Source organism: Myotis lucifugus, unplaced genomic scaffold (assembly GCF_000147115.1).
Source record: "Myotis lucifugus unplaced genomic scaffold, Myoluc2.0 scaffold_455, whole genome shotgun sequence".
In the NCBI taxonomy this organism is placed as follows: domain Eukaryota; kingdom Metazoa; phylum Chordata; class Mammalia; order Chiroptera; family Vespertilionidae; genus Myotis; species Myotis lucifugus.
The window spans coordinates 11,380-26,291 of NW_005871503.1; the positions used below are offsets into that span (position 1 = coordinate 11,380).

Below are 14,912 nucleotides of genomic sequence, written 5' to 3' on the forward strand. Positions count from 1 at the left end.
AATTCAGTGTAATTCAAGACATTTATTTTAAAAAACACGGCTTTTACAGAGCATCCCCCAAAGCTATAATGTTACTGGAATGGATTTAAAAAAATACTCCTTTCAACCTCTATTTATGAAATACCTACTGTAGATTTATAAAGATGCGTAAGATTAAACACTGAGAGACTTCCAGACCCTTAGTTGGATAAGGCAAGGATTGCAAACTCAAATGTCTAAGGAGCTAGGCACTCCACATTTGAAAGTTTGGATTTTTGTGAGATTGTTTTTTTGTTTTGTTTGCTTTTTACTGGCTCAAGTTAAAAATAAAACAATAAAACACATGGAACAACAAAAGCTAGGTTCAGCTGAATTCTGACATCAGGGCTTCAGCTTGTAGTTCTTTTTTTTTTTTTATAATAATTTTTATTTCTTAAAGTATTACAAATAGTATTACATATGTCTCCTTTTTTCCCCCCCTTGACATTCCCCCGATCCCTACCTCCCGCCCCAGCTTGTAATTCTTAAATGTGGATTATGCAGATATTGTGTTTGGGGTGTTTCACAGGGCTGGGATGAGAACTCCTCTAGATGAAGTGATTAGAAAAGGCTGTTTAGAGAAAGTGGTATTTGACATGGACTTGGAAGGCTGAGTGAAGGTTCAAATTCTAGAACAATGTGACGATAGTGAGTCCTAGCACGAGAAAGTGCTTACGGCAGGTAGGTGGAGCCAATGTCCAGGGTGTCGTGAACAGCTTGTTCTAACAGCAGGAGGATAGACCTGGTGAGTGGGGGCGGGATTCTACCAGTATTGTGTGGGGCCCTGATGGCTGATGGGAAAGCTTTGTAGTCGGCTTGTTAGGCACGGGAATCACCAGTCATGGACAAGTACTGTGTATCTGGACCATATAGGCCCTATGCCATTGACTCCACAATGCCACTGAATGTTAGAAATGTGTAGCACCAAGGAAGAAAACAATACTATCATTTGAACAGTGACCCAATGCTTTCCTATCATTTGGAATTATAGTTTTAAACTTGTAATAACTCGTTTAGATATATTTTGACACAAGAAATGTGGAAATACAAACCTTTGTGTCCCCGTTGGTGTGTGCACAGGCAGTGGGACAGGACTGAGCACTAGGGTAGCTGTCAGTTCTGAGATGCATCACTGCGTTGGTGTTGCGTGTGTGTCCTACAATCAGTGGAATGGAATAGGGGAAGCGTTCTGCATCTGGGTATTATGCTTCTGCCCATGACCTGGATTGAGTAGGTCATAACTGCCATCATCATCAGTTATCACTTTTTTTTTTTTAATTTCAGAGTGGAAGGGAGAGAGATAGGAACATCAATGATAAAAGAGAATCATTGATTGGCTGCCTCCTGCACACCCCTTTCTGGGGATCAAGCCCAAAACCAGGCACGTGCCCTGACTGGGAATTGAACCGTGACCTCTGGTTCATAGGTCAACACAGCCACAGAGCCTTGCTGGCCGGGCTTGCTTTGTTTCTTAATGCAAATGGAGCATCATTCACCTAAAGCTATAAATAGCTCTGTACAATATTGCTGTTTTTGACTGTTGTTTCCTCACGTTACTTATCTGACTAAAATAATTGGTGTATTGGGAATTTAGAGTGAATAACTTTGAGAGGAAGTATAAATGCTTCTTTTATTCCATGTAGAGAGAGGCTTTTCGATTTGGCTGCATAGTTCTTGAAAGACTCCGAATAAACCTAGTAAATTCCATCAGCAAACTGGATCATGCAGAAGCTGAAAATGTGAGGGTCTGCAGAAATCAGTCACCGAGGATTAAAGCACCTTTGGCCACAAGTTGTTAAAAAAATAACCACCAAAAAACACGAAAAAAACCCCACCAAACCTAAAACCTGCAGCTGTTTGAAAGTGGGTGTTTCCTCTTGGAGAGAAGTCCAGAGTCTCTGGGAGTTCTATCATAATTTCTTCCTAACTTGCCAAAGGTTGGCAACGTCTACTCAGTTGATGTCCCACACTGCAGGGAGCAGAAGGAATGCCTCATCCGTGTCTGGAGTGGGTGGTCCCCCCCAGGAGAGCCCAGGGACGCCTCAGGCGTGGCTGGGAAATTTTCCTTCTGTGGCCATCTGTACTGTAAAGGCTTAGAGCCGTGTGTGTGTGTGTGTGTGTGTGTGTGTGTGTGTGTGTGAGAGAGAGAGAGAGAGAGAGAGAGAGAGAGAGAGAGAGAGAGAGAGACCCTCTACTTGAGCTCCAATTTCCAAGCTGAAAAAGTTTACCTTCCAAATAACTGAGAAGGAATGAAAGCGGAAGCCTGAACAGGGACTTTGAATGTGAAAAGGTTTTGCTTGTTGCAGATCAAAATTGCAAGTGGGTCCCCTACAGACCTGAGGTTTACTGCTGGCAACACCAGAAGAATTACAGTGTGTATTGCAGTCATTGTGTGCAAGGTTACATCTGCTTTCTCTTATAGCTCCTTGGTAAACCGAAACTGTGAGTGAGGAGAAGCCTGACGCTGAAAATTTTTAAAAGCAACTGTGTGCAGATCACAGATTTTTCTTTTTGTTGTTGTTGTTGTTGTTGTTTTCATGGAGGAGTTGATCTGAGCTTGGTGACTCTTTTATTTAAATGGAGTACAAATGCAGGGAGCTAAATAGACACCATTATTTTAGCCTTAGGAACTTCGTTTTTTGTTTTTGTTTTGTTTTTAAACCAACTATCATGGTATACATTTTCCTGTCTCCCCTGCTTTCTGTCTCCTCCTCTACTGTTTTGCTTTTGATCATTGTGAAGAACGATGGAGGTGAGAGCATTTACCTCCAAATTATACCCAGCCTTGGAGTTTCCACACACCAGGGTCCCAAAGGCAGTGGGCTGTCAAATTAAAGGGGGAGGAGGAATAGAGTCGGTAATATTGTGATAAGTTTACACGGTGACAGATGGGTGATCACTTCGTAAGGTATAAAAATGTCAGATCACTATATTGTACATCTGAAACTAATATAACCCATACAAGATTGTATACCAAAAAAAAATACAAACCTGAGAAAAGCTGATTCCTTGGGGGACAGCTAAGACTCTTCAGGTGGTTTTGGTTTACATTTGGTTGGGTTTCTCATGACAGGACATTTGGTGAATTATTTCTTGGGCTTGGGCAACACTGAACCACTTCCTCCGTGGAATTTTCATGGACAAATGAAGAAACACCTGGGGCTTGAAATGTGTTTTCCAGTGACATCCCTGGATTATATAAATGTAGACATTTTTTCATCCCCCCCCCTTTTTGTTGTGTTCCATGATGCTCTGGAAGGTGGACTTACACTGGGTTTGGGGACAGTCTTCCCAGTGGCTGTTGGGTCTGGAACAGATCCCACAGTTACCGTGGACCCTCCTCTGGGTCGCGGCCGCACCTGCTCTCCTGAGCGGCCTGTGGACGCTTTCCATGGCGTGGTGACGAGTCCCCTCTCAGTTCTGCTGTTTCCGCTGTGACACACCTTCCCCTTCAGTGCTTATGAGCAAGCCCTCGGTGTCATTGCTTTTTCCATTTTCCTCTAGATTTGTTCCACTCACATTTCTTTACACCTTTGCTCCTTCTCACCCTTCGAATGTCATGCCTCTGCTTGTTCCATTTTCACTTGTTTCTTGACGTTTTGCATCTTTTCCTTTGGGAAACGTTTATTTGTTCTTATGTGACCTGTTCTGACATCATCCATTCCCTTTCGTATCTTAGAAACAGTGGCTGTTCTCACTAAGAGCAGTGGGAAGTGGCTGTTCTCACTAAGAGCAATGGGAAGGCTGCCTCTTGCCGTCCTGCCTCTGGCTTTTCCCGAGTGACTGGGTTGCTGTGGACTTGAGAAACCACAAGCATTCCTGCGCGGAGTGAACGCGCAGTTCGGAGACTGTGTGCAGGTGGGAGCCGGGCCTGGTGATGTTTAGAGTCATTGGCCTGGCCTTTACCTCTCACGGATTTTTGTTAACATTTGTTGACTTCAAGCTGTTTCCTATATTTGGGGCTAGTTTACTGAGTTGACCGCTTATTCCCTTTCTAGCAGGACACCCAAGGGGACTATTTGTTTTCTTCCTCCAGCCCTGGTCCCACTCCAAACATTTTCCATATGATCACACTCCTTCTCACAGAGGTTCTTGGTGTCTAGGCCTCTTCAGCACCTACTCGTGTTTTTGCCAGAATGTTCTCCATAGTAACCGTAATGACATGTTCAGTCAGCAGCTAATGCTGTTGTGAGGAAAGGCAGATTTTAACAGACAAAATTATACTTTGGCAGATATTTCTCACTTAATGCTTCGACAACATTGAGATGCCTTTTAAAATGGGTCCATCTCACAAACAGAAGGAAAGAAATAACTTTCTAGACTTTGTACCGTGCTATGCAAATCATGCCTATTGGACTTTCACTGTCTGGGACTCGGGAAGTAACAGGTTTAGATCACATGATGTCACCTGCAGTAGGATGTTGGCACTGCATAGGCTTGATAGTGAGGAAGTACCACGTGTGCTTCCAGATATGAGATTAGGTGGGAGCCCTCACTGTAGGTGGCTAAAGGTTGCTGGAGGATTTCTGATGCCCTCCTCTCGAACCAAAATGGCAGTCATATTCTACTGAATTAAGAAGTGGTATTTGTGGTGGATCCTGGTAGAGGCAGTTAAATTGCTACCGTGAGCATGATAATTCAGTAACATCAGTAAAGCCATTCCTGTCACATAGTTCATCTAGTTTTTTCCCCCCTTCCTAACAGGGGCTGTGGTGAAAGGTGAGCCCATTATTTCTCTTGTCCCCCATCTGGCAAAGACAAGGTTAGTCCTAATATCCGAACTGCCAGACGAGGTAGTAATTCCATTTCGACCCTGTAGATCATTCCCCAAAGCTGTCAGGCATCAGAAATATTTTATCAGCCATTTCTTTTCATCATTTGTAGGTTCAAGATAATGAAATAAATGGGACTAACTCCTTTTATTTCTTACTTGTTAAAAATGTCCGTTGTTCTTGGGATTAAAAGCATTGATCAGAGGAAGGAAACTGAAATTAAAATAAAAACTGAGCATTAGTTCCAATGAGGTATTTTGTTGTTGTTGTTTTGGGGGTGGGGGGTAAATCTAGCCATTTCCTGAAAGCCCAATAATAGATTCCAATGACAATCGCTTAAGTAATTAAAATGTTTAGAGAACTGTAAACATATTTCAATATAAATTTAAAAACTCTGTAAAACCTAAAATATTTACAAACTTTTCCAGAGAAAGAACATTAGGCTAAATATCTGGGAAATAGGCACTTTACGCCCTTTTGCTGGCCCATGGAAAGGATTAATTGATTGGAACAGTGCTGGGGTTTGGTACTCACTGTGTATGTGTATATAGTGCCTTTAAACATTCTGCACTAAGTTACAAAGTAAGGAAGGAGGGAAAATGAAATGGTCCTTTTATTGTGAAGACAATACTTTCTGTTTACTCTTTTACTGTGGTGTGAAAGAGACTGTTGACTTTCAGTGTGTGAAACCTAAAAATAGAGTTGTATTAAGGACAAAGGAGTGAGAAAGAGTGTTCACTTTTGAGAGAGTTGTGGTTATTTGAAATATGACATAATATTAGCTGTTTTCCACAAACACATTTTAAGCAAATGTGTTCTTAGCTCTGTTTTAGGTTTTACTAGCAAGTCCTCTGTGAACGTGTGTGTTGTGGAAAGAACGAATGGTGTTAAAAAAAAGTCTGGTTGTTGCCAAGTCTGAGAATGGGAATGGTTTTCTCAAGGAACCCTTATCCATCAAGGCTGTTAAATCACTGTAAATCGAATTCATGCAACAGATTGGCGAGTCCCCAAATGACAGTTTCCACTATCTCCCAGCTCCTTAGTGTATCCGTACCTCATAGTTTTGCCTCTTCTTAAACCGTAGAACTTATATATTATGTTCTCTTCCATAGAGAAGCCCACATGTACATTTTAGGTAAATGGCACAATAAATATATCCCCACCAAACACCACAGAATAGATTTTCGAAGCCATTTATTTAAAGTAGTATGCAGAGACATTGCTGTGAGCAGTGAAAAATAAAAAAAATAAGAAATAACATATGCTTTTTGGAATTTATTGTAATGAGATTTAAATTGTCCTTAGTAATGGCTTTGGGAATTATCTGTTTTAGTGTTAAAGGATAACTTTCCCCCAGAAAGGGAAAATTATGAGTCTCCTACAGCTATAAGAACACGTGTTAAAGATTTTATGTCATTTTTAATGAGAGAACCAGGCAGGTGTTATAATTATTCAAAGGAGAAGCACAAATTTATATGGAATAGAGAAATGTCAAATGAATGTACAAGTGGACCTGAAGCTGGCCTTTTCTGATGGGTAGAAGGCATGTAAGCTGAAGCACCAGAGGACAGAATTTATTTGCATGTCTGTAGACAGCAGTTATTTTGTTTGGCTCTCACTTACCTAAAACATAGAGTTATAAGATAGTTCAAAGGCAACAGAAGGCTAGAATCAGGGAACATGGAAGGACGTGGTCTAAATGATGGGTAGTTTTCTAGGAGAAGAATAATCTATTTTGCTTATCATTTTCTTACATGGATTATGAGTGATATCAGTGATGGTACGAGAGGAACTAGTTGAAAAGGAACACAAAGTGTCCCTTTGGTTATTTTCTGAAAGGTCAAAGGTTATTTTAATTCCTTTGTAGACAAAGACTTCTTCCATTCGCTGTTGTAAAAGATGTAAAGTTCATTTTTAAGGGGGTGATTTAAGATTTTTCTAATGTAAGAGACTAAGAATTAATGAATAGAATGATGGTCTGTGTGAACTAGACGATGTGGAGAGCACTAGTGGAACCAGCTCTCTATAGCAGGAGAAGGATGGGGTTGAAGAAAGTTGATTTCTTTGTCATTGAAAGAGGAGGTGTGCCAATCTTAGGGGACAGGTCAGTGAGAAGGTTTAAAATCTACATGAGAAAAACACGAAACACGAGTCTGTGAAAGGCTTTGAGTTCCTTGGGGCCTAAATCAATCTCATTTGAAAGGAACTGGCAGAGATACTAATCAATACAGAGTTATAGAGATAGCTTATTGGGATTTCCCTGGTGTATTAGTCTCATCTCTCTCCTTTTAGTTGCTTAGAAAAATGTGGAAGTATTTGTGCTTAAATGTTATAGTACAGCAGGAAAAGGAGTGATGCTCTTGTAGATATGGGTTGTTGAGAATGGATGACTAACTGCTCAGGCCGCCAAATCCGTGAGTTATGTGTGAGAAAAAAAATAATGGGAAAAGGTGATTTGGATACAGACTGCAAAGCAAACATTGGTGTGGGAATCTTTGATTCTTGGGACTGTGTCCTCATCTTCCAGGAGTCTAGAGCCGTTGTTGGCAAACCGAGGCTCACGAGCCACATGCGGCTCTTTGGCCCCTTGAGTGTGGCTCTTCCACAAAATACCACGTGGGGGCGCGCACATACAGTGCGACTGAAACTTCGTGGCCCATGCACAGAAGTCGGTATTTTGTGGAAGAGCCGGTATTTTGTGGAAGAGCCACACTCAAGGGGCCAAAGAGCGCATGTGAAGCCGCAGTTTGCTGATCACTGGCTAGAGTAAGAGCCTGTTAAATCCTTCCCATGAACTCATCACAAGAACATCCAATCCAGAAGCATAATGTCATGTCTATCACCCGGCACATTTAAAATGGCCCATCACACAACAAAGCATCCCCTCATTTAACCAGACAGCTGGCCCTTACCTGCCTGCTGCAGAGCTGCCTCAGACCCGGGTGATAGACATGACATTACACTTCTGGGTCTGAGTTCCTATCAGTCGTGAATAAATGCAGCCACTTCCTTAATGACTTTTGTGGGGGGAATATTCTCATGAAACATTTCTACCAGGAAAGAACTGGGAGCCTAAAAGTCAGATGAAAATCGGTCAAACTGTAGAGGTTAACTTTGTTTTGTAGATGTGAGTCCAGGATTCATTTTGAAAGCAAACTCATTTTCAGATGTTTGTTTTAACTTGGCATAGATTTCCCTCATGATACTCGTTTCCCCGCACGTGTTTGTTGCTGATTTATGTCGGAAAGAGCCCACAATGCTGCACACCCAACCTGACGTGGGCCAGTTCCTTCTTACTCTAATAGACCTTTGTGGCCAGGGGACTCACAGAGCTGATCAAGTCCAAGACCAAGTAAGTGAAAGTTGAAGAATATACAATCGGAGAAAAAGAAAAGTCATGGAAACTTGAAGAGAACAAAACAAGAGAATGTAAAGGTGCCACTGAAGTGAGGAAAAACGGTCAGATACTGAGATCTGACTTGCAGCCAAGCTAGATGGGAATATGTATGAAATATTAAGGAGTGTAGCGCTCAGGTTTGCTGAATACAGCAAAATAGGTCTAAGCACACAGCGGAAGTGCCAAAATCAAGATCTGCAAGGTTTTCTATGACATAGTATAGAGTAGCATCTGGCCAAAAATGTCGTCAACCTTGTTTCCTTTTGTTTCTCCACTAAATGGTGAAAGGAAGAGGACTAGGTTATAAGTGGCCAGGTTCATCCTTACAGGCTCTGGGGTCTAAGGCAGCTCTGCAGCAGGCAGGTGAGGGCCAGCTGCCTGGTTAAATGAGGGGATGCGTTGTTGTGTGATGGGCCATTTTAATGTGCTGGGTGATAGACATGACATTTCGCTTCTGTACGTTCTCTTGTCAAAATTTTCTTTACATGGCAATTGACATGAGTTTTTATTGTGAGATGGAAGTTAATAGGTGTTGGCCAAAGTGTACTTTGGAAACCTTAAAAAACAAGGGGTCTTAATCTCTTTTCATATTAGTTTTATAAGTACAGCACTTGAGTGATTTCTTCTTTAAACAAAGGATGTTGAGCACGTTTTTTATTGCTACAGCGAATCCCCATATGCTAGTAGTGGTCAGACTCCAAGGAATAGAAAGTCTTTCTGTTAGAATTTCATACTTTCTAAATATGTAATGGATCCCGCTGGATGATGCGATCTCTTACCTTTGTGAATGAAGAAGGGCCAGGGAAGCCACTGAGTGTTAAATTGTTGACGTGACATGTCCTCCTAATCCTCAGATATAATTCTGTCAAATCCTCATCTCTCCTATCTTGACTATCTCTAGGGATAAAAATAATAGAGTCTTCCAATAATGTGTAAGCCTTGAAAAGATATGATAGTTACTTTAAAAATATTGGAGCCCTACCTGGTTTTGGCTCAGTGGATAGAGCATCGGTCTGCGGACCAAAGGGTCTAGGGTTCGATTCCAGTAAAGGGCACGTACCTTGGTTTCAGGCTCCTACCTGGCCCAAGCCCTGGTCGGGCTTGTGTAAGAGGCAACCAATTGGTGTGTTTTTTCTTACATCTATATTTCTCTCTGTCTTTCCCTCTCTCTAAAAATCAATGGAAAAATATCCTTGGGTGAGGACTAAATATATATGTTGGAGACTTTGGGAAAAATTATTGCCTAAAATGTGTGTGTGTGTGTTTTATTTTTTAAATGTTGTTTGGGCATCAGCCACTGTAGCTGATACACAGGTTAGTCAAACTTCAAAGATGATTAAAAACTATGGTTGTATCACCCTGTGCTTTTCCTAAGACAGCATCCCAAGTGAAAGTTAAATCTGGTTTAGATGGAGGAAGAAAACGTCTTCAAATATAAGTAAATTAAATTAATTTTGGAATTGTGCAAAGAAAAAAATAAGCACCATGATTCCTGGTAATGGGCAGCGCCACCCTGGCTGGTACTGCTGACGCTGAATTACGCACATGGGGAAAGATTCCGCAGGCCTTTAGTTCTGAGCTCAGACCAGTGTGTGGATTATAGTAGGACGAGATCACATGCTGATTGTGATCTGATTGTGGTTTTTGAATTGCTTTTTGCACAAGCATTTTCCTTCCTTCCTCCCCGAAGTAGAGACCATAGTAATGAATTTGGGGTCTGGCATCATGTTGAAATGGAAGAGCATGAGGACAGTGCGAAGCTGTCTACCAGGTGTCTGGAACTATCAAGAGGCCCGAACTGAGAAAGTAGAATTGGAGAGCATCAGGGTATTGGATGGGATGTAAAGCTACATGAGTAGATGGATTATCCAGGTAAATGACGGAGAAGAATGCCAAAGGGGTACCTTGGGAGCAGAGACAGAGAAAGCAGGAAAAGAGATTGAGGAGGATTCCAAGTGAAGACTCAATGTCATGAAATTGCTATAAATTTAGTGCTGTTTGGGGGCCCCCATAAGGTACAGGTACTATAACAATACTAATATTGAGTAAACACTTATTATGAAATAGTATTATGAAAACCACTGTTTAAGTGAGGAACCTGAGTTCACATTAGTAGATTATATATAATTGATTTTAGAGAGGAAGGGAGAAGAGAGAGAGAAACATCAATGATAAAAGAGAATCATTGATTGGCTGCCTTTTGCACACCCCACACTGGGGATTGAGCCTGCAACCCAGGCATGTGCCCTGAGCAGGAATCAAACTGTGACCTCCTGGTTCATAGGTCAACGCTCAACCACTGAGCCACGCCCAGCTGGGCATACCTGTTTTACTTTGATAATAACCAGCTGCCTCCGTTAGGTTTATGAATGTTTAATTAGATAGATGATCAGACGAAGAGAACTAGAAATGACTACAAATGGCCAGAAACACAGTTCCATCGAGGATCTATAATAATTCAGCGTACATACCCAGAGACCTTACACTGAGCAGCAGGAATGGAAAAAACCTGGTTTATATGACTCTGGAGAAAATGCTGTAGGACTTGGAAAGCTGTGTCCTGTTCTGGACACCTTACCAGCAGAGAGATCTATAACCTTGGAAGGCACCTCAAATTCACTTGTGGATGAAAAAGTGAAAGAAATAAGTGCTTAAGGCAGTAAAAGTGTATAGAAAGTACAGAAGGTGGTGCATGTGCATATGCTGATATGGCAGAAGGGCGAGAAGATCTGAGGGAGCATAAAACCCGCTTCCAACTCCGGAAGAGAAACATAGGGCCTTGGGATTTATCAGTAAAATAATTCCCACTTTTGTTGTTGTTGTTGTTGCAGGTCAGGCATGTCCCACTTTCTTCCTCCTAACACAGGCAAAGGGGTTGGTTTTAAATGTAATGCCTTTAATTTTCTTTAACCCCTCTGATGGAGATGAAAGCATAGAGTCAGTGGGCTGAAGTTCAGGGGCACTAAGGAAATGAAAGGGAAGAATAAACCTGGGCAAGTTCATCAGCCAGCCCGGGAATAACCAGTAGATTATGTGAGGACAAACATTTCAGTTCATCATTACTAATCGGTAGTGATTACAAGGTGTTACCTGTGTTAATTAGGGGAAATTTTGAATCCAAAGCTGTTACTAGAAGAAAGTTTTCTTTCCTTCTGTTGGATTACATAAATGAATTATGTCTTAACTAGAGGCCCGGTGCATGAAATTTGTACATTGGGGGGGGGGGGTTGTCCCTCCGACCTGCACTCTCTCCAATACGGGACCTCTTGCAATCCAGGACCAGTGGCTCCTAACTGCTCATATGCCTGCCTGCCTGATCACCCCTAACCACTCTGCATGACTGCCTGATCGCCCCTAACCACTCTGCCTGCCTGCCTGATGCCCCTAACTGCTCTCCCCTGCCTGCCTGATTGCCCCTAACCACCTCTGCCTCAGCCCCTGCCACAGTGGCTTTGTCCGGAAGGACGTTTGGTCTATCCGGTCTAATTAGCATATTACCCTTTTATTAGTATAGATATTCCTGGGAGACCAGTTTAATGATTCGGTATTATGATCTTATAGGTAGTTTGTGGTTTAAATGTATAAATTTGGCTTATAAAGGAATTGATGTGGTGTTTGAATAGCCTTTTCTTGCCCATACATTTTTAACTTTTATTTACTTATCAAGCACTTTCTTCCTATCCAATTAGTGACATTCATAGTAATGAGGTTGCACATAATAACCCCCCAGTGTGATCACGAGACATGTTCTCCATGAAGGACAGGGGAATCCCATTAATATCTAAGATCTGAAAACTCACCTGAGCAACAGTTCGAGAAAGGCCGGAGTGCAAAGCAGGCTGTCTGACCTTTCTCCAACTAGAGTTTGGAGTCTAAGATAGGACCCCGAAGAGGAGAAAGACATTTCTCTGCTTTAAAAGGTTATTTCTAATGCTTCTGTGCTTATTAATAACCATGTCAGAAAAGCTGAGGGCAAACCCATCTCTCTCCCTGACCACTTTTTAAGGAAAAAGTCCTGTTGAAATTCAATCACCAAATGCTGGTGTTACAGAGAAGGGTAGGTCCACTGAAGCTGCCGGCGACTCCAATCCTTCCTTTTCCAGGCATGCAGTAAAGCTGGTCCACAGGGCATGTGAAATCTTTCCAGGCCACAGTAACGTTTGTATATGCAATGTGCTAGTGGATGCAGCACAGAAATACTCCCTTTTGGACCAGTGACGCTCCTAGTCATCCCACCACCACCACCTCCCCCCTCAGAACCCCAAAACAGCTTGACAGTTTCAGGGAGGACAGTAGTACCACTCTCTGATTATATGGTTGCAGAGGTGGTTCGTGCTGCTTTATGTGCCAAGAGAAACCAATCCATGAACCAGATTAAGGCCAACTCTAGTCGTGGGTGTAGTACCATGGGGTGGGGGTGAGGGCTGGCAGGGCACTGGCTAGCCGAAACGCTGAGTTAGATGGAGTAACACAGTAGAAGAATGACCCATGCGTATGTATTTTTTGTTTTATTGTTCCCCTTGAAGTGGAGTGGGGAAAGTAATTGGGTGTGGGTACATGACAATGTTTTCCTTCCTTAGCATATACATTTTATTTAATAATATAAATCATAAAATTTGGATCATCTCAGTTATTCATTGAAGGAGCTAGTAAGATAGCTTTTCATAAGAGATCATCATTTTCCAAGTATTGACAATACTTTGCATGCCCATATTTCATTAGGGAAATATGTCTCATATTTTCTTTGATTTTAAATGTCCTATTTGTCTCTATTTCTTACCTCGTATTCTCCGAACACTGTTGGCCCAAATGTGTTTAATAAACAGTTCTGAACGTGATGATTTAATAATTATTCTTTAGAAAATATTTTTTTAGTTATTGTGAATATTGATGGTTTTTTCTTTAGAAGTTTCACCTTCATCATATACTGTACTTCACTAGCTATACCATGCTTGTGTTTATCAGCTATGGAACTGAGAAGATCCCCAAATAGTAAGATTTGGGGGGGGCCTACATTCCTAAAAGAGGGCAGTAAAATAAGAAGTATTGAAGTGGTGCAGTTGGGGGACTTTTGTTCTGAATAGGATGAACATTGGAAAAGTTTGAAAGTAGAACTGCAAAGTGTTTCAGGTTTACATATCTTTATATGTTTACTCAAAGCTATCTAAATCGGCTCTTAGGTTTTTAATGATCACATAATGCAAATTCTATAAACCTTTCTGAGTATTTTATATTTAGCAGTATAACTTTTAAGTCCTAATTTCAGCTCCATTTTTGTATTTTCTGATATATAAGTATCACAGAGCTCTGCTGTGGAAAATATGTAATTGTAGAGATGTTAATGAATTTATGCTGAATAAGTCTAGTGATTTTCAGGTTTTAGAACTCCTGCCATGGTATTAAACCTCTAATCTGATATTTTGCTTAGTTTTTCTGCATTTTTTTTCTTTTTGAGGGGAATAGCGAGGTGATGGCAGAGTGAATACATCCCATTTTATTCTTGCCTTTCTCTGTTCACGGTTCCCTCTCACAAGCCGCAGAGAACTGCTCTTCGCTAAGGAGTTGCCGTCTGCTGCGTCGTACGTTCCTAATACTCCTTAAAAGTGAGGGAAAATAAGCACATCAAATGTCAAATAACATATAAACAATTCTCTAAGGAGCCAGGGTTAAACGTGTTTTTGAAATTCTTGTTTATCCTTTCTTTATGAGGATGATACTAACTGTCCAATAGGAGTTTCCCAAACCACACAAAAAAAGCACAAGCACTACCACAGTAAAGCTCACCTGGCACCTGTTAGTATAACTTATAGCACAGCCGGAGTGAAGAAGAAGAGAAGCAGTTTGCACTTGATGGAACGGGACCGTCAGGGAGGGAAACGCAGGCATCCCCACCGGCTGGTGCGAGAAAGCTCTGGGCTTTGGTTGTCCGGAGTCACTGCACCAGCTGCGGGGAGGCTGCAATGCTCTGACAGATGGCGCCTTACGCAGCTGTGAGCGAGGGACCAGGAGGGTATGTAGACCTGCCGGACCCTGCTCATCAGAGTGCATCTCTGCAAGAGATAAGAGCAAATGATATGCCTAGAGAAGAGCTAGAGTGGCAACTGTCGTGCAGCCCTTCGCTCAGTAATAACTAGCATCTGTGGAGCACGTCCTATGCCAGGGACACTGTGCTAGCCCATGATGCTGCCCCACCTACGGTTACTTACACCTTTCGTACCGCATAGAAATCTCTAAGACATACGCCAGGGGCCGCACGTTTTTGGGCAAACTGCACGTTATTTAAATCATCATAATGCACTTTAGGTGTCGTTTTTCAATAATTATAACATTTTTATTTACAAAAACAATTAAATAATTAAACAATTAAAGTTCCTAGTACTTTTTTTAACGTATGGTATTGCGTAAAACATTTTCCTCTATGAAGAGGGACCAAGCAAAATTTACCTAAGTATCTAGATTCGCTCCTTTTTCCATGGGCGTGAAAAACGAGAAAACTCGCGAGCGGTCCTTAACAGATGGGGCGCGAAACACGAGAAAACTCGTGAGCGGTACGAAAGGTGTTAATCCTCACAACTGTCTGTGTGTAGGGGACTCCTACTTCATTCCATAACCTGTGCCGGAGCCTGGGGATTCCAAACGTTAAAAGTTGCTTCACTCCAAGTCAGTTCATAGAAAGAACAACTGAGGCAGGCAGGAGTCGTTGCCTGAAGACAAAACAATCAGGA

The 14,912-nt window shown here is 41.8% G+C and overlaps 1 protein-coding gene across 1 annotated transcript in view; it reads left to right on the top strand.

The window, feature by feature from the left end:
* The first annotated feature begins 859 nt into the window (after positions 1–859).
* BICC1 (BicC family RNA binding protein 1) overlaps positions 860–14,912 on the top strand; it is a 67,657-nt gene continuing 53,604 nt past the window's right edge. Inside the window, exons 1-3 of the mRNA XM_023744370.1 lie at positions 860–925; positions 1,662–1,757; positions 2,325–2,460. Of these exons, the coding sequence (XP_023600138.1) occupies positions 860–925; positions 1,662–1,757; positions 2,325–2,460 (298 nt within the window). The remainder of the gene's footprint in view (positions 926–1,661; positions 1,758–2,324; positions 2,461–14,912) is intronic.